This window comes from Euphorbia lathyris, chromosome 8 (assembly GCF_963576675.1).
Source record: "Euphorbia lathyris chromosome 8, ddEupLath1.1, whole genome shotgun sequence".
In the NCBI taxonomy this organism is placed as follows: domain Eukaryota; kingdom Viridiplantae; phylum Streptophyta; class Magnoliopsida; order Malpighiales; family Euphorbiaceae; genus Euphorbia; species Euphorbia lathyris.
In genome coordinates this window covers 28,748,432-28,768,199 of record NC_088917.1, presented here as the reverse complement: position 1 = coordinate 28,768,199, position 19,768 = coordinate 28,748,432, and the positions used below count along the sequence as shown (strand labels likewise).

Genomic DNA, 19,768 nt, shown 5'->3' with positions numbered 1-19,768 from the left:
AATATGTTCTTAAACCAGTAACGAGATAGAATAAGTAATATATACGATAAAAGAATAAGAGTATGAGAATGATTATTTTTGCAGATATTTTATTTATTTCTATCGAGAGAAAATAAATATCAGATAATGTATGAAATCGAAGCAAACATTACTATAAGAGCCTTTCTAGAAAGGGTTGGTAATTTGTATAAAAAGTTTGCAAACTGGCTTGTGGTTCATTCCGTTAGTAAAGGCAATCCAAACTGACCAACGGTGTTAAAAAAAAAAGTCAAAAGTCAAATGGTAAAAAACTAGTATTTTCATCTTTGTATTTATTTATTTTATAAATTAATTCCCTTATTATTTACTTATCACAAACAAACCTAAACAAAATATCAAATTCACCATTTACTTAATCATTTCAACTTTTTAGGTTTAAGGTAATTTAAGTGTTGTTTTTTTATGAGAGAGAAAGTTAATGTTGTTTAGAGAGAGAAAACTCAAAAAATGATTATTTTGAAAAATAAAAAATATGGTTCCATAGTAAACATGATACTAAACAACTTTACTTCTTGAAAATTTTCATTTTAAGACCGTTATCGGCAAAATTTGGCAAAGTAAAAAAATACAAAATTTTGCAACCACATGGTTGCATTTGTAAAGAAAAATATCACAGGTACCCATCTGCAAATCCGTGTAACCACATGACATCTACTTGTAATTAACCATATTTTTATTTACTCAAATTAATTTTATTTTGATAAATATCATATTCACCCCATTTATGATATTTTCTATCCTAATTGGGACCAACATTATGAATATATGAAACGGTGGGAAAAGATGTCTGTAAAAGGAGCTTCATATTCTGTAGAAGTGATGTCAGTTGTAAAGGGCAAGCTTGGATGTCTCACCTACCAAGAAAAATAAAATAAGTTACAATACGGGAACATAATATCGCACTAGCTGAAGTGCCTACTTTCTACTTTGGTTATCCCCAATTCGTCCTCAAAGTGGATGAAACTCTAAAGAACTTTGGGAGGCGATGAGGGGGATCACCTGAAGATAAATATAAAGTGATTGTACATGTATACTCATCAGGAGATACAAGAATGCGTGATGCAAAAAGAGCTTTCAGATCAAATTACTCCAGGATGAGAAACCACCAAACCATGTGGACCAATGTGAGGTGTTCCGAAATCGTTTCGGACTAGGTCCCCCAATTTATGCCTAGTATCCAGGGAATACAATTTTGGCATAATACAAACTGCCTCCACTACAGCGGGCATCAACCATTCATAGGTTGACACATCTCTTCAAAAGAGGCTAGAGCGTACATCTTAAACCAGTTGCCGAAACTACCTCTGACACCTTATGAATAGAATGTAGTGTCACACAACCAACTGAAGTATTAGAGTAAGGTCGTCGATTCCTCACTCATTCTTTATCTATTTTCTATCTTATTTAAAGCATACCAAGAATATCGCTGCTCATAGATTTAATAATATCAAAGTTGTTAGTATTTTTGTTGATTTTCTTTTTAGTTCTTCTTCTCCATTATATTTTTTTGTTTTTACTGATCCATCGTACACTGTGATGCATGGAAACGGAAACAGAAACGGAGAAACATAATTTCTAAAAAACACAGAAAACAGACACATGGGGGAATATGAAAATATGTAAATATTAAAAATATAAAGACATATTTATAAATATTAAAAAATATAATAAACATAAAAATAATTATAAATACATAAAATAATTATTGATAAAACATAATTCAATTTTGAGGTTTTATAGATTTGGATTCTTAATTTGGTTTTTTATATAGAATTTTGTTTCAGAACACAATTCAATTACTAATGAAAAGGTAAAAAAATCTATTTGATAATGAATACAAAAAGTCTTTCTATTACAAAAAACATGTGTCATCATGTATGAGTCTTTAAAATTAGTCCTTCTATTAAAAAAGAGACTCTAAAAACCAGATCCAAAAACAACATGTCACACTCGAGAAAAAATAGAAGAAAAAACTGAGAAAAGAAGAAATAGAACTTTGCATGTCAAAAAATTCAATGCAAAGAAGATAGATCATCAACAGAAAAACAAAGAGAACTGAAATATCACCTAATATTTTTTTTTGGAATATGACTTTTAAAACCAATTAAATGTCTCATTGAAAATATGAAAAGATTTCAGTTTTTCTTTTCCTCGTTAAATTATAGATCTGGTTCTGAATGACACATTAAAATTGTTTGAGTTTGAACATTGGAACACTTTCTTCATCTGCATTTCAATCTTTTGATAATTAAGAAACATGTCCGGAAACATTTCATATCTGTTTCTGATATTTCTATTTCCCACGTCTCTAAGAAACACTGAAACGCTGCTGGCTGAATGTTTCCATACATCATAGATCCTAGGGTTTTATGATGCATGCAATTATTCCAACAAGTACAAGTTGTTGCTTTTTCAATTAGGTTATTGAGCCATCATATTTTTAACTCTAATTTCTATCCTTTAATTCCAAATAAAACCTTTACCATTACAACTATACCAATCACTTAGATTTTAGCAAACAGTTAACAGTTATTTAACAAACCTTCTTTATGTGTTGAATAAATATGATAAACATTTTAGGTTCTTCTCAGCGGCACCACACCATTGTTGTTCTAAATTCACGACGCCAATAGTCATCCAAGTAAGCTTCCTCTTCTATTCCTTTCTTCAGTTTTTCTTCTTTTTCACTTGTATAGCCGACGGGTTCATATGGTAATGTTGGGTATAGGTTTTGGATGCCAATTCTCATGCATACGCCGAATATATGGGTTTGATCATTTTTGAATTTTACCTCCGGAATGTATGTATGTGAGGTGTTTGACAGAATGTTCAAATGAGTATAACTTTTCATTGTTGCATCCCTTTGCTACCAAACCCTAACCCATTTCAATATGTGGAAGATGCTGATATATAGGTTGATACATGTAGTTCTTACGGGCTGATTTCGGTAACAAGTAAACTTATGGTGTGTAGTAACCATTCCAAGTTAGCTAATGACTTTTAAATGATCAATTCTTAACTTGGAAAGCAATATGGATAATGAATTTGACTCTAGGCCGGGACATGTTTGGTATAATAAAGCTTATCATGAACCGAATAATTTCAGGATTGTTTATTGCAAAGAAATGTTAGAATTCAAGTACATGTTTGGTATAATTAATCTTATCATAAACAAAATAATTACAGTTTCCAGTCCTTCAAGCACTTTATCAACACTTCCCCCAACTTCCCTTCATCAATAGCCTCAAGAACTTTCTCTATGTCCTCTCCTGGACTCACTTTCTTTGCTCCACTCAGAAGTTCAGTCCCAACTTCACCTCTTACAAATTGATAAACAGGATAAGTCCTGCATTTATTGATCCTGTTTTCTGTAACGAATTCTCCACTGTCATATCTTTCTCTTGCTTTCGACACATTTTCTCCTAGTGTCGCCTTTAACTCCTCCATGAAAACTGGTATTCGCTTAAATACTGCGTAGCCACTTTCATCAGCAAGTCCAGATTTTGAATCTGGAAGTGCTTTTCGGACTAGTACTTCTTGCAGTTTAGGCAGTAGTTCATAAGAAGGATTTGTTGGGTCATCAAGATAGGAGAATACAGGTTGATGTTCAACCACCTGCAAGAGTTCTTTCTCGCAGAATCGTGATTCGAGTATGGTACCATCTTCAGCCATGTAAAGGGTTTTCCTTATTGCTTGGCGCACTACTTGTTTCACTACTTCCTTCATGTTTTCCTCCAAATGTCTCAGATCAATTGCCTGGCAAAGTCCGACCATGAAGGTTGCTGACATGAGCTTTAAAATATCAATGGCTTCAGCACTTTTCCTTGCTGAAATCAAACCGAGAGAATTCACATCTTGATTGTGTTGTTCAGCACTCTGAACATGTGTGGTTACCGGATTTGCCAAGTACTGAAGCTCGGAGCAGTAAGAAGCCATGGCGATTTCTGCACCTTTGAGTCCATAATCCAAGCTTGGATTAGGCCCTCCGCTTAAATTGGAAGGCAAGCCATTGTTGTAGTAATCACAGACAAGTTCAGAGAACTGAGCAAACATTAGTTTCCCAATTGCAGCAATGGCAATCCTGAGATTGTCCATGGATACTCCAATAGGCGTTCCTTGGAAATTTCCTCCATGAAGAGCAAGATCCCGAGAAACATCAATGAGGGGATTATCGTTGACAGAGTTGATTTCCCTCTCAATGGAATGCGTGGCTGCACGGATAACTTCAATCTGAGGACCAAGCCATTGAGGAGAAGTTCTAATGGCATATCTGTCCTGTTTAGGCTTAGAAAGAGGGTCTTTTTCGTGGCGAATTTGAGCTTCTTTCATGTAGTCACTTTCATCTAACAGGTGTTTCATAATTGCAGCAGCTTCTATCTGGCCAGGATGGTGCTTAAGCTCATGTGTTAAAGGGTCTGTGAATTCAGATTTTCCGTGCATAACCTCACAGAACAAAGCGGAAAGAATTTCTGCGAGAAGTGCTAAGATATTGGAATCGTAACAAACAGTTGCAGCCACAGCTGAGCCAACTGCAGTTCCATTGACAAGTGCCAAACCTTCTTTTGCTTGCAGCTCGAACGGAGAATTAATTCCAGCTCTCTTCAAAGCTTCCAGAGCTGTGATCTCTTCCCCTTGAGGTGTTTCCACCTTGGAATTGTGGCGGCCGGTTAACAATCCAGCAATGTAAGATAACGGAACAAGATCACCGGAGGCAGTAATAGTCCCTCTGAGCGGCAATTTAGGAATCAAGTTGTGATTGATAAGCATGGCCATGGAATCAAGAATCTCCCAACGAATACCAGAATAGCCCTGCATAAGTGTATTGGTCCGGACCAGCATAGCAGCTTTGGAATAACTAGTGGGAAGAAACTCTTTTCCGATGACACCAGCATTGAGGAAACGAATAAGCTCAGCCTGAAGATCAGCAGTTTTATGAGTTCGCCGATGAGACGTAGCACCAAAACCAGTGGTAACACCATAGGTATCAGTTCCGCGAGAAATGTTGAGAGAAACCCAATCTGCACTCTCTGCGACACGATCACGAGCAGTAGCTTCATCGAGAAGTAGCGTGGCTTGACTCCTCCGAGCAATGGCGGTGACCTGAGCAACAGTGAGATTGGTGCCATTGATTTGAACAGTTTGAGAATGATCAAACTCTGAAATCATTCTAAAAACCTCATCAAAATGAGCACATTGCATAGCTTCGGCAGCCTTCTTCCAACTGTTAGGTGGGTTTGATAGAAAAGAATCACAAAGTTTGTTGTTTTCGGTGGACTGTTTGAAAACAGGGGATATAGTATCAGTAAGTGCTGCCATTGAAATTGTTTGTTGAATTTGGGAACCAAACCAGAGATATTATCAGAGAAATCGAAGAAAAAAACAAAGAAAATGAAATGAAAGAATGGTAGTGAGGATTGATGAGTTAGAGGAGGAAGTGTGTATTTATATTATAGAAAGGGGGAGTAAGTAAGTGGGAAAGGGAATGGTCAAATAATTAGGAGAAAAGGAATATGCAACGAAAGACACAAAACTGTTGAATTTCATTTTTATGAATGGAGGAAGAAAACATGATGTGGTTGGTGAGAAAAACTACCCTTGAGTACTCTTAACTTGACCGTTGACTCTTATAAATAAATAATACTTACTAGTTTATTTTTAAATTAGTTGGTTTCCTTTTAGATGCTTTCATCTGAATGTAGTATATTTTTATATTTTATCATTTCTCAGCAACTCTCATTTTTGTCTTTTATACCTTCTTACATGCAATGCATATCTAAGGAAAAATTAGATTTGTGTCTTGTGTTTGCATAGTCACATGTAACCAACCAATATTTTTTTATTTAAAACCTATTTAACAAATTCTTAATTAGCTAATTCTTGGTTATAAAAGTCAAAATCAGTATATTTCCATTAAGATCATCAAAGTGGAAAATATATTTCTATAACTTTTATTGTACCCTTAATGTAACTCATCAATAACAAATGACTCTTATATTGGGATGTGAATATATCAAATAACAAAATTCAAAGTTGAGAGGTTTTTTTTGAGAGTTTTTAAAAGTAGATGATACTTAGATATTCTATATATGACTCTTTAATGAGATATAGGATGTTTTGAAATCTCTTAATCTTAATGTTTATAATGTTGGTGATATGACACATTTTTGTGTTAAAGTTTTTTTGAGTTATTCAACACATATATTCATTGAGGGCGAGCCTTGGCGCAACGGTAAACGTTGGTGGGACTCCTTTCCGGACCCTCGCTTAGTGGGGACTTGCTTAGCGGGGACGTGTAGTGTATCAGGCCGCCCTTTTTTTATTCAACACATATATTCATTGTTTTTGGGGTCTACAAAAGTGATGAGTTTTTTTGCTTGATAATGTTCCCGAGTTAACTGTGAAATATTTGTTTAATAACTGTTGGGAGAGTCGAATTAAAAGTGTTAGAGCTATTAGATTTCAATGTCCCAAAATAAGATTAGATTTGTTTGAATTATATGAATCTTGTGAAAATGATGCAAAATCAAATAGTGAAGCCGAAAATTTGGTTAATGCACTCTCAAACTTTTTAGTTTTTTTTTTTATTTCTTATTGATATGGTAATTTGGTATGAAATTTTATTTGCTAGTAATACAGTGAGTAAGAAATTACAATGTCAGCCATAATATGAGGTTTCTCCTAACCTGCGGCGCTCAAACGTGTGGCTATGTCTCTTGCTTTCCTGGTGCATTTTTTTTCATCTTTTCTCTTCTCTCTTGTCAGGTATACGGGTTGAAGAAACAATGGTGTAGAATGAAGCTCACGAATTAAGAAGATGAAGCTTTCGTGATTAAGCAGAGCAACCGATGTGTCGAGGAAAGTCGTAGGGCGTCTTCTCTCATCGAAGCCCTTGAACATCCGTTCTATGTCAAACGCGTTCAACGCCATCTAGAGAATGTACAAGGGGTTTCAAGTTAACGAATGTGGAGAAGGGTTTTTTTATAATTGAATTTCAGTCTCTAAAGGATAAGGAAAGGGTGCTACACGAATCCCCCTGGCATTATGATAGACACCTAGAATGAGAGAATAAATTAGAATGAGTTAATCTTGGTATTCACGGACTAAATCCGTAGGAATAGTGAAATCCCCATTGTTGAAGGTATAAAACATTCTTAAAAAGAGAGAGTATAAAACCTTAACAAAAACTCTCAAAAAGAATATTATAATTTTGATTATGAAAAGTTAAACATTACAAATGAAAGAGGTGAATTTATATCATCCCAAATCGTAAAGTTGAAATTACATAAAAATCCAAAACACAAACTAATTATATAAAGCTTAAAGGGTAAAAATGGGGTAAGGGTAAAAGGGTGACATGATTGTAAATAAGAAGTGACATGAACTGTAATTAATGAACGACAAAGTTATAATTATATGGATGTTGGAGTAGGGAAAAATTGATCATTTACAACATTTTAAAAGTCCACACGGAATGTGGGGATAGCCACACGGCGTGTGGACTTTTAGTCCGAAAGTAGCTGTTGATTTTGACAGTCCACACGGCGTGTGAATTGCCAAGTGAGGACTATGAGCTTTTCTAATAGATCCGCACGGTGTGGGGACCTGTTTTTCAGTAAAGAGTCTTTTCTTTATTCCGATGTGTTTCCCATTTGACCCGACTTCTTCCACCAGTCGCCTTCTTTCATCTAATCGACTAGATACCGTATCAATTAGCGGAATAATAACCACCATTCAACTTTTATATTTTGTAAATAGATTTTTTATTTTTTGCAGATGTAAATTGATGTTTAGTTTATTGTTAGAAATGATTTGAATGTAATGAGTAGAAACATATTTTGATATTGGCACATGATCACATGGTGAGAGGTATAAGGTCAAGTCTGATACCATATTTGTATTACAAGTCAATTCAAATTCAGTTTCACTCATAATTTTTAAAAATCAAGTATACTAAATTTTAGTCAAAGAATTCGAAACTTGAAAAGAAAGGATTTGCAAATTTGAAAAAGAATTGCCTATATGACCATACAATTTCTTGGCCAACAACAACATCAAGCCTTAGTTCTAAAATGATTCGGGATCGGCTAACATGAACCATCATATAAAATCGTAAAATCAAGTCATGTCAGCGACACAAATTTGCTCCCTCCACTCCGCTCTATCCACTACCATATTTTCCTCAATTCCCAGTAAACTCATGTCACTATCGATCACCCTCCTCCAAGTTTGCTTAGGTCTTCTCCTACCCCTCACCACTACATCCTTTGCAATTTCTTGCCCAAACATAAAATAAATTTGCGTGCAAGCCTTTTTAGTCAACTTAGATTTTTTTTACCAAATTGAATGGTTTGAAGTAATGATTTTACATAAACCGATCAACAACCATAAGGAATCAAAATCGGTTAAACTGTGATTTGCTCCCAATCTCAATGAATCTTGCAATGTACAAAAGTCAATTAATTTTGAGTTGAAGAGTGTATCACATAAGAAGAATCGCCTTCTAACTAAAGTTGTTGCCACCCATTATTTCAAAGCTTTATTTAATGCATAAATTGGGCATTGAGCTTAGCAATGAAAGAGAAAAAAAATAAGGAATGTCAAACTCAAAAACTCTACAAATGAGCCGAGCCGCTTATGAGTAGTTCAGTGGTCGGTTTTGATCGATTTGTAAACGAGCCGCTTATGAGCATGATTTACTGACTCGGTTCGTAACGAGCCGAGCTTGAATAGGTCAAAGCTCGGTTCGAAAGCTCGCGAACAGGTTCGATTAGAACATTTATGAACAAATTTTAGTTTTGTAGAAAACTATATAGTTTTGTGTTAGTTCACAAATATCTAAACTTAATATTATTTCATTTGCTATTAGATGAGTTTGTTCACAAACATAATAAATGAGTAATAAACGAACTATTTGTAAGCATCTTGTTTATTTATTCACGAACTTTGCTTGTGATCTTGCTTATGTACACAATTAAAGAGTTACGTGCGAGCAAACTTCACAAATATAATTAATGATTTACTCACAAACAATTCATGGTTAGATAATTTTCTTAATGAACCAAGTTCAAAGAGGATTTTGGACTCGAAACAAGCTCGAAGCTCGGCTCGAGCTGGTTGAGCAAGCCAAAGCTCGGCTCGAGCTCGTTAATTTTATAGAAAGCTCGGCTCGGGTTCGAGCTCGTTAATTTTATAGTGAGCCGAGCTTGAGCTGGTCAAAGTTCGGTTCGGTTCGACTCGATTACATCCCTACTCATACTCATGAGTTTTTAAAAATTTCCCATAAACTAGCCGCATGCAGAACTCCTAGAGCTGAGCCGTCTCCATCCAACCATAAAAAGGAGAACACAATCTAACTTCAATAAGTTCAGGAGCACTCATCAGTAAGTTCATGAAAGAGTCATCAAGCCGGATTTGGTTACCAAAAAGTCCTAAAATCGCAGGTCGGATTTCAGTAACAAAACTGCAGCTAACAAAAAGGTGATGCAAGTCTTAGTAGATCGAACGACATGGTGTCAATTGCTAACATGTTAGGAGATGTTGTAGCTAAGAATGAATCATTCACTCTCTGTGATTACTTCGCTGGATATAACCAACTTCCTATTGCCACGAAAGATATTTCTAAAACAGCTTTCCAGTGCCTCGGTCCAATTGGCACGTTTGAATGGATTGTCATGCCTTCCGGGTTGAAAAATATCGGAGCCACATACCAACGGGCGATGAACGCTATTTTTCATGATTTACTTGGAAAATCCATGGAAGTATATATTGATGTTATCGTCATCAAATTAAAGCGAGAAAAAGATCACGTGGAACATTTGAGGAGAGGCTTCGATCGAATGTGAAAATATAACTTGAAGCTCAATCCCTTGAAGTGCGCCTTCGATGTCAAGGCGGGAAATTTCCTCGGATTTCTAGTCCATCGAAGAGGGGGTTGAAATTGATAAGAACAAAGCCAAGGCGATCAGAGAAGCGCAACCTCTAAGGAATAAGAAGGAACTGCAGCGATTTCTAGGCCAAGTTAATTACTTAAGACGATTCATCTCAAACTTGGTCGGAAAGTCTAGAGCATTTTCAAACGTATTGAAACTCAAAGACGAGGACACGTTCAAATGGGAAGATAAGCGTCAACAGACATTCGAAGAAATAAAAAATTATTTGAGCAGTCCATCTGTGCTAACGCCACCTATAGAAGGTGCACCACTCAAATTATATATATTTGCGACTGGTGAGTCCATTGGATGCTTGCTCCCACAAGATAATTCCAACCGACATGAGCAAGCTATTTATTACATGAGTCGAACATTGTTACTAACAGAAACGTGGTATAGCCCAATAAAGAAGACGCACCCCGCACTTTATTTTGTCTGCACAAAATTGTGGCATTATTTGCTTAAACCAAGAGTTTACCTGATTGTTAGAACATGCTTAATTAAGTATATGCTAAATCATCATATTCTTTCCGGAAGAATATGAAAATGGTCATTGGCATTAGCAGAATTTACACTGATCTACTTGTCGCAACTGTCGGTCAAAGGAAGGGCCATTGTAGATTTCGTGGCTGATCATCCTACAATTTTCAATATCCAAAAGAAGCGGACCTCCCAATTTATTTGGAGCACGAAGAACCTTGGCAATTAAGGTTCGACGGCTTGAGCATAGACAATTCCAACAAAGCAGGCGTGTGGTGATCACTTCCCTTATCAGAGCCAAAAAAATTATCTCTAAATTTGGATTTTGATTGCATGAACAACCAAACAGAATACGAGGCTCTAATTATTGGGCTCAAAATTCTAATTGGTTTGGGGCAAAAGAAATCAAAGTTTTTGGCGATTCACAGTTGGTAATTTGGCATCTCACGAGAGAGTATAAATGCTAAAGTTTGTCATTGGTTCCATATTTCGCATTTGCGCTTCAACTCCTAGAAGTATTTAATGAACTTAGCTTGGAACGCATTCCAATAGATGAAAAATGGGAAGCGAACGAGTTAGCTCAAATCGCTTCGGGAATGAAAATTTCAAAAGAGACGATGTACAAAATATCCTAATCAAAAGGCAAGGACACCCTCGTCAATCACAGCGCGAGGAGTTCAATTGGATTCATTTAACATCGATGTAAATATAGCGCAAGATTGGAGGAAGCCATTCATCAAGTACCTCAATAACCCGTCTAAGAAGGTAAAATATTCATAGCATTCAAGCACAAAATTATATGTTGTTGGCAAATGATTTATACCAGAAGAGCTATGAACGGGATGTTGATAAAATGGCTCGATTTTCCAATAGCGATGGAGGTCATGAAGTAGGTTCATGAAGGCGTCTGTGGGGCCCACCAGTCTTGATGACGAATGAGATGTCCCATTAACCGGCATGGTTACTTTTGGCCCACAATCCTTCAAGATTGCATCACATAGGCGAAGGGTTGTAGGAAGTGTCAATTGCATGGCCAAATTCAGCGTGTTCCATCCAAGGAGTTACATTCGGTTGTAAAACCTTAGCCGTTTAGAGGGTGGGAAATCAATTTAATCGAGAAGATATTTCCAACGTCATCAAAAGGCCATTACTTCATCATCGTCGACACTAATTACTTTTCCAAGTGGATTGAAGCAACACTGATGAAGCAAGTAGGACAAACGCAAGTCATCCAGTTTGTTAAGAAGAATTTGATTCATAGATTCGGAATCCCAAAACCGATCACCACGGACCAAGGAACTATGTTCACGGGTGATGACATGAAGGAATTCACAGAAAAATATGAACTTAAGTTGATCCACTCAACATCTTTGTACGCGCAAGGAAATGGATAGGTCGAGGCATCAGACAAAATTTTAATCCGAATCCTGGAGAAAATGCTAGAAGATAATCTGAGAAAATGGCTTAAGATGTTATCGCGGACGCTTTGGGCAATTAGAACATCGAAAACACGAGCAACAGGGTAAGCCCATTTTTTCTAATGTTTGGTTATGATGCAGTTCTACGGTTAGAAGTTGTTACTCTATCATTTCACGTGATACGACAAAATGATTTGGAGCCTGACGACTACCTACAAGCCATGATGATGGACTTAGAAGACTTAGATTATGAAAGGCAAATGGCATTCGATTGCATGCTCATTCAGAAAAAAGAAAAAAAAAGGTCGAGGACCAAGAAGGCGAGTAAGTGTGGAAATTAGTCTTGCCAATTAGAAAGAAAGATTATGAGCTCGGTAAATGATCGCCTAATTGGGAAGGCCCATTCCAATTTTATAAAGTATTGCTCGGAAACGCTTATTAGTTAAAAGATTTAGACAAGGAGTCACCTAAAAGATACATAAATGGTAAGTATTTGAAAAGGTATTTTTCAGAATTGACAGCAAAAGTGAGATTTTTCCTAGATAATTTTGTTTTTTTTGTAGTCTATTTGTTGTAATTTTTGGTTAGTCTTAAAGTTAAGAAGAATGTAGAAGAGTCTAGATATTGTGAGATTTGTATAGTTGTAAATAAATGTATCTAGAATCCTCTAGGATAATGCAACTATAAGCAAGTATCTAGAACACTCTAAACATCACTATATATATATGTAAGACTCCTTCAAAATGTATGATTGAAAGAGAAGTTTCATTCTATTGAGTCTTACTTTCTTGGTAGAGTCAAGCTTCAATATTTACATTACAATACTTGGAGAGCTATATTAATCAACAGTGGTATCAGAGCTGCATTTCTTAAGGGTTGTGGTTCCTCTGTTTTCCTGAGTTTTTTCTGCAGCAATGGCTTCTTTCAACTCTGCTGTAACAGCTCCTCCAACTTTCACAGGGGAGAATTACACTGTTTGGGCTATCAAAATGCAAACTTATCTTAAAGCTCAAGGTCTCTGGGAGGTTGTGGAGAATGGAGGACCTGATGTTCCACCACTTAGAGAAAATGCAACTTTAAATGAAATCAAGAGGTATGATGAGCTAAGTACCAAGGATCCAAAGGCACTTTCTTGTATTCAATCAGCAGTTTCAGAGGCAATTTTTACAAGAATAATGGCTTGTAAATTTGCTAAAGAGGCATGGGACAAGTTGAAAGATGAGTTTGAAGGCAACACCAAAGTAAAGAGATTCAAGCTCTTAACTTTGAAAAGAGAATTTGAGCTGCTACATATGACTGAGACAGAATCAGTCAAGGATTTTTCAGCCAAGATCATTGAGATTGTCAATCGTATTCGGCTACATAGAGATGATTTTCCCGAGGAAAGGATCGTGGAGAAAATCTTGGTCAGCTTACCAGAAAAATTTGAGTCTAAGATCTCTGCTATAGAAGAATCTTGTGATCTTAGTACTTTATCAGTAGCTGAATTGATCTCCAAGCTTCATGCCACTGAACAAAGGAGTTTTGTCAGACAAAAGCAAGTTACAGAAGAAGCTTTTCAAGCCAAGCAAAAGGGGAATTATCCCAGGGATGGCAAGAAGCAACAAGGGAAAGGTAAGCAACTAGATTTCTCTAGAAAGACAAAATTTCCACCTTGTTCCACATGCGGGAAGACAAATCATTTAGAGAAAGACTGCTGGAAAAGGCATGGTAGACCTCCAATTCAATGCAATCATTGCAAAAAGTTTGGGCACGTAGAGAAATATTGCAAGGCAAAGCAATACCAAAATCATCAGCAAGCTTCCTCACAACTAAAAAGTCAGCAAGGTCACTTTACTAAAGATCATATTGAAGCTGAAGCTGAAGCAAAGCTCTTTATTGCCTCATAAAATTCAGTCGCTAATAACAACAATGTCTGGTACATAGATAGTGGATGTACTAGGCATATGGTGAAAGAAGAAAGCTTATTTTCTCATTTAGACAAACGTGACAACACAAAAGTGAGGCTGGGAAATGGGAGCACTATTCAAGCTCAAGGCAGAGGTACGGTTAAGATTCAGACTTCTACAGGTACGAATCTCATTACTGATGCTCTTTATGTTCCACATTTAGCACAAAATTTGCTAAGTGTTGGCCAAATGATAAACAAGGGCTATAGCTTATTGTTCAAAGATAAAACTTGTGAAATTAAAGACTCTATAGGAGCTCATGTTATTACAGTTGAGATGAAAAATAATTGCTTTCCTATTAATTGGAATGCAATTAATAATCATGCTTTATCTGCCATTGAGGATAATTCATTGTTGTGGCATAAGAGATTTGGCCATTATAATCTTCATTCTTTGAAATTTATGGAGAAGAATGGCATGATACATGATTTAGATAAAATTAATATCTGTAAGGAGACTTGTCAAGCTTGTCAATTTGGTAAGCTTCATAGGCAGCCATTCCCTCAAAGGAGTTCATGGAGAGCTAGTAAAAAGTTAGAGCTGGTCCATACTGACATTTGCGGCCCAATGCAAACTCCAGCTTTGAATGGCAGTAAGTATTTTCTGTTATTCATTGATGATTTGACGCGGATGACATGGGTGTACTTCCTCAGCCATAAGTCACAAGCCTTTGAAGCCTTCAAATCCTTCAAAGCTTCAGTTGAAAAGGAGAGCGAATCTCTAATTAAGGTACTCAGATCTGATAATGGTTCTGAGTATACATCAAGGGAGTTTGCCAAGTTATGTCAAGATGAAGGAATACATCACCAGCTCACTGTGCCTTATTCGCCTCAACAGAATGGAGTCTCGGAAAGGAAAAATCGAACTATTACGGAAATGGCGAGATCCATGTTGGGAGAAAAGAAGATGCCCAAATGTTTTTGGGCGGAATCGGTGAACACGGCAATCTATTTACTTAATAGACTTCCAACCAGGTCTGTTGAAGGGAAAACTCCATTTGAGGCTTGGTATGGATTCAAGCCTTCTGCCAAGGAGCTGAAAGTGTTCGGCTCTATTTGTTATTCTCTCATTCCATCAGCAAGGAGGAGAAAACTTGATGACAAAGCTGAATTATGTATTTTGCTGGGTTATTCAGCTCATTCAAAAGGATATACGTTGTACAACATTCAAGCAAAGAAGGTTCTCATCAGCAGAGATGTTCATTTTGATGAGAATGCTTACTGGGATTGGGAGAATCATATGGTGGTAAAACAAGAAGCACATTTCAATCAAGTTCCAGCAATGGATATCTCTGAGAAAAATGATGAAAAGCTTGATCAACAAGAATACATAAGTTCAATAGAGAACACTACCGATGATGAAGTGATCAAGACGAGGTTGTTATCAGAGATATATGAAAATTGCAATTTTACTGCAGCTGAACCTTCAAGTTTTGCAGAAGCTATCAAGTTTCCTTAATGGAAACAAGCCATGGAAGAAGAATTAGCGGCTATTGAGAAGAATGGCACTTGGTCTTTGGTTGACAAGCCAAATGACAAGCATGTAATAGGAGTAAAATGGGTATTTAGACACAAGTACAATCCAGATGGAAGCATTCTCAAGCATAAAGCAAGGCTGGTAGTGAAGGGGTATTCTCAACTCCCTGGTGTCGACTTTGGAGATACCTTTGCTCCTGTTGCAAGACATGAGACAGTGAGATTTTTAATTGCTTTTGCGGCTCAGTTTAGGTGGAGATTGCACCACATGGATGTTAAGTTAGCCTTCTTAAATGGTTGGCTTGAAGAGGACATATATGTACATCAGCCTGAAGGATTTTCTATTGCAGGTGCAGAAGATAAAGTGTATAAGCTACACAAGGCATTATATGGGCTTAAACAAGCTCCGCGTGCATGGTATTCGAGAATTGACTCATATTTGGAGTCTCTTGGGTTCAAAAGAAGCATGAATGAACCCACATTATATACTAAAAGAGGTAAAAATGGCAGTTTGGTTGTGATCTCACTTTATGTGGATGATCTTTTGATAACAAGAAATGATGAAGCAGCTATTGATGAATTCAAGTCAAAAATGAAGAAAGAATTTGAGATGACTGATTTAGGATTGATGAAGTTCTTCCTTGGGCTGGAAATCAATCAAACACCTGCTGGAATTTTTCTATCTCAAGGTCAGTATGCTCAATCTCTGTTGAAGAAATTTAATCTTTACGAGTGTAAGTCAGTTCCTACTCCTATGATTGTTAATGGGAATTTTCAAGTTGAAGATGGTGAAAGGAAAGCTGATGAAAAATAATACAGAAGTCTTGCTGGCAGCTTACTATATCTCATAGCATCAAGGTCTGATTTGATGTACTCTGTAAGCATTTTGTCAAGATTCATGCATAATCCAAGCTATAAACATCTTGGTGCTGCTAAAAGAGTTCTAAGGTATATTAAGGGCACAATGGATCATGGTATTTGGTACAAGCAAATTGAAAATGGAAAATTAATTGGCTATGCTGATAGTGATTGGGCTGGATGCGTCGAAGATTGTAAGAGCACATCTGGATATTGTTTTTCTTTTGGTTCAGGCATCTTCTCGTGGAATTCTAAGAAACAGGAGGTGGTTGCTCAATCCACAGCAGAAGCTGAATATGTTTCAGATGCATCAGCTGCAAATCAATGCATTTGGATCAGAAAAATCTTGGTTGATCTTGGCTTTCCTTCTTAAGCTCCATCTGTCATTTACATTGACAACAAATCTGCTATTTCTATGGCAGAAAATCCCACTCAACATGGAAGGACAAAACATATAAATGTTAAATATCATGCTCTAAGGGAAGCTGAAAGAATGAAGCAGATTAAGCTAGTGTACTGCAAAGGAGAAGAGCAATTGGCAAATATCTTTACCAAAGCTCTACCTAGAGGCAAGTTTGACTTCTTGAAATATATGCTTGGTGTATCCAAGAAAAATCTCAAGGAGGAGTGACAGCAAAAGTGAGATTTTTCCTAGATAATTTTTTTTTTTTTTTTTGTAGTCTATTTGTTGTAATTTTTGGTTAGTCTTAAAGTTAAGAAGAATGTAGAAGAGTCTAGATATTGTGAGATTTGTATAGTTGTAAATAAATGTATCTAGAATCCTCTAGGATAATGCAACTATAAGCAAGTATCTAGAACACTCTAAATATCACTATATATATATATATATATATATATGTAAGACTCCTTCAAAATGTATGATTGAAAGAGAAGTTTCATTCTATTGAGTCTTACTTTCTTGGTAGAGTCAAGCTTTAACATTTACATTACAATACTTGGAGAGCTATATTAATCAACAAGAATATGTGGGATTTGGCAAACTTGGGTACTAATGGGTAGGAAATAAGAACAAAAGTTTTTTAAGGACATATTCTGCGGGATAGAGAAAAGAATGAAAATAGAATCAATTTTGAAAGCAGGAACTAGATTATTATTTTTTTCAATAAATGGAAAAGTCCAGCTTTGGATTTCTAGCCTAAGCTTCACAAAGTCTAACATCAGCTTGTTTGTGTTCCTCACTTTGTTTGTGCCATTCTACCATATCGCTATAATGGTTCGCTAGCCGGATTTTCTCACGATTAATTCATCCTCCATCCGAGGGAAATAACCCCTAAACATATTCCCCGCTCGTACCATTTCATTCATCCTAGCTCGGACCGCAGCCATTTCCTGTTCAAGCTCCAAAAGGCGTTTTTTCTCAACTTCAATTGCTTCTAACTATTGCTTATCAGTCCTTTGCTCTGTAACCAGAGCATTGTATTTTCTAGTGAAAGCAGTAATCTCAACCATGTTCGACTTAGCACGAACTGGCAATGCAGAAGCAACATTCTTTGCAGTCATATATAGTTGATAGGAAAACAAAATCACTATAAACAAAGGCCTAACTCAACCCAAAAGGTACCTCAAATGGTGAGTATTGCCTCACATATTTAAGGAGCCATATAGTTTCCTCATTTAGCAATGTAAAATGTCTAACACAACCCTCTCACGTCCAATTCATTTGGTGCGTGATGCTAATATCAGCGGGAGCCCCAACATTGAACGATGGCTCTGATACCATATAAACAAAGGCCTAACTCACCCCGAAAGGTACCTCAAAGGGTGAGGATTGCCTCACATATTTAAGGAGTCATATAGCTTCTTCATTTGGCAATGTGGGATGTCTAACAATCACACCCTTTAACTGTTTTCAGAGACTCGGATTTAAGGATAGAGGTACAAGCGCCTATAAGCAAGTCGAAGCTAACCACAACCAGTTCAATCTGATCTGGACTCCGAGTATTGAAAAGACCAGCAATAAGATGAGTCAAGGTTGCACGAGCAGCAGTTAAAGGGTCAACATTAGTTGAAGTCGAGGCAACACTAGCTGAAGGCGCGATCATAAAGGGAAAATCCAATGAGGCAAATGGATTATCAGCTCTTACTTCAATATGCTTTAAGCGAGAATGGCTAAAAGATGACTCATGCAAATTAATTATTCAAAAACGTAAAACAATCAAGTCAAGGACATCCGAAAGAAGTATTAAAATTTAAATTACAGCGATAATGACGACTTTCAAGGGACTAAGCAATTAAGGAAGGGTAGACAAAAGCGACACTCAAAAGCCGGAAAAAAATCAGCACTCACTGGCCTCCAACTCGACAAGCTGGGGACCAGCAAGCCCCGCAGGACGTTCTAATGGCCAGCTCGGCGAGCTGGCTTCCAGCTGGAAAAAGATTGCTAATGGAACTGTCTTATGATTTGGATAAGATGAAACACAATTCAAATTTCTAGGTGATGATACTACACTTGATTAAGTTCAGATTCCATTTTTACTTAACCTGTCCACCAATTGCAGTCCTCAAATCTATCTTTAAACCTGTAGTTTCTTCAACCGCTGTTGCAAAGGGTAGACGTTCATGTTCACCTCTGTTCTCTACGCCAGAACAATACGTGCGCCATCATCTCCTTATATAACCGGAAATGCTGTTAAGAATAATGTGAACACAGAAGTAATACCAACTCTCGGCGCATCCCATCTGCGACAAAATTACTAATGTCGCAGCTACCACAGCACAGATGAGACAACTGTTGTCGCATTTGTAACAAAATGCGACAAATTTCGTCACAAATGCGGTAAAAATGGAGGAAAATGGAGGAAATTGAAACGATATCATTTTCTTCCACATAATTCTTCTTCTTCACTGCTAAAAAATCAAAACCGCATCTAAATCCTCCATATAATCAACCACTAAAATAACCGAAAAATCAAGAAATAAACTCAACCATAACAACTCCGTCCAAGGAAACTCAGATCAATCATCAGCCGGAGGTGGAGGAATGCCGATGAACGGCAAGAAATTTATCATTCTTCGGCGAAGAAGCCGAGTAATAATCTTTTAGACCCCAGGAGCAGAAGCAGAAGTCAAATGGAACTAGGGGTATATTTGTCCAAAAGGGATGAAAGTGACTAATTTGGTGAGATGGAAGCAAAGTGGGTCAAATATGTCAATAAACCCCTTCAGCTGGTCTAGATTTGTAATTTTCCCTATAAATTTTATAGATTACTATTTAATTAAACGTGTAATTGGTGATTTTTGCATTTACTCGAATTTGACATGCACATTTTTTAGTTAATTTAAAATTGACTTGCTAACTAACAAATAACACGAATATTTAAAATTACTACAATATTCGTGTTTTTGCATGTCACACTTAATAGAGGTAGTAAAATAATATATAATCCGCGAACACAACATGAACCTCCTATATTATTATATGGCATCCTTAATAATATTGTAAAATTACATATGACTTTGCGCACACACAACCACGACAGATCCAATCATTTTATAGGCTCCGGACAAAATAAAGGTAAACAACCTTAATAATAATAATAATAATAATAATAATAATAATAATAATAATAATAAAAAATAATGTATCTGAAATTTTAAAA

At 36.5% G+C, this 19,768-nt stretch overlaps 1 protein-coding gene across 1 annotated transcript; it reads right to left on the bottom strand.

Moving 5' to 3' along the window:
• Positions 1-3,127: 3,127 nt before the first annotated feature.
• LOC136202641 (phenylalanine ammonia-lyase-like) lies at positions 3,128-5,432 on the bottom strand. The gene has a single exon (XM_065993391.1). The coding sequence runs from the start codon at positions 5,353-5,355 to the stop codon at positions 3,220-3,222; it is 2,136 nt and encodes a 711-aa protein (XP_065849463.1). The 5' UTR covers positions 5,356-5,432; the 3' UTR covers positions 3,128-3,219.
• Between the last annotated feature and the right edge of the window lie 14,336 nt (positions 5,433-19,768).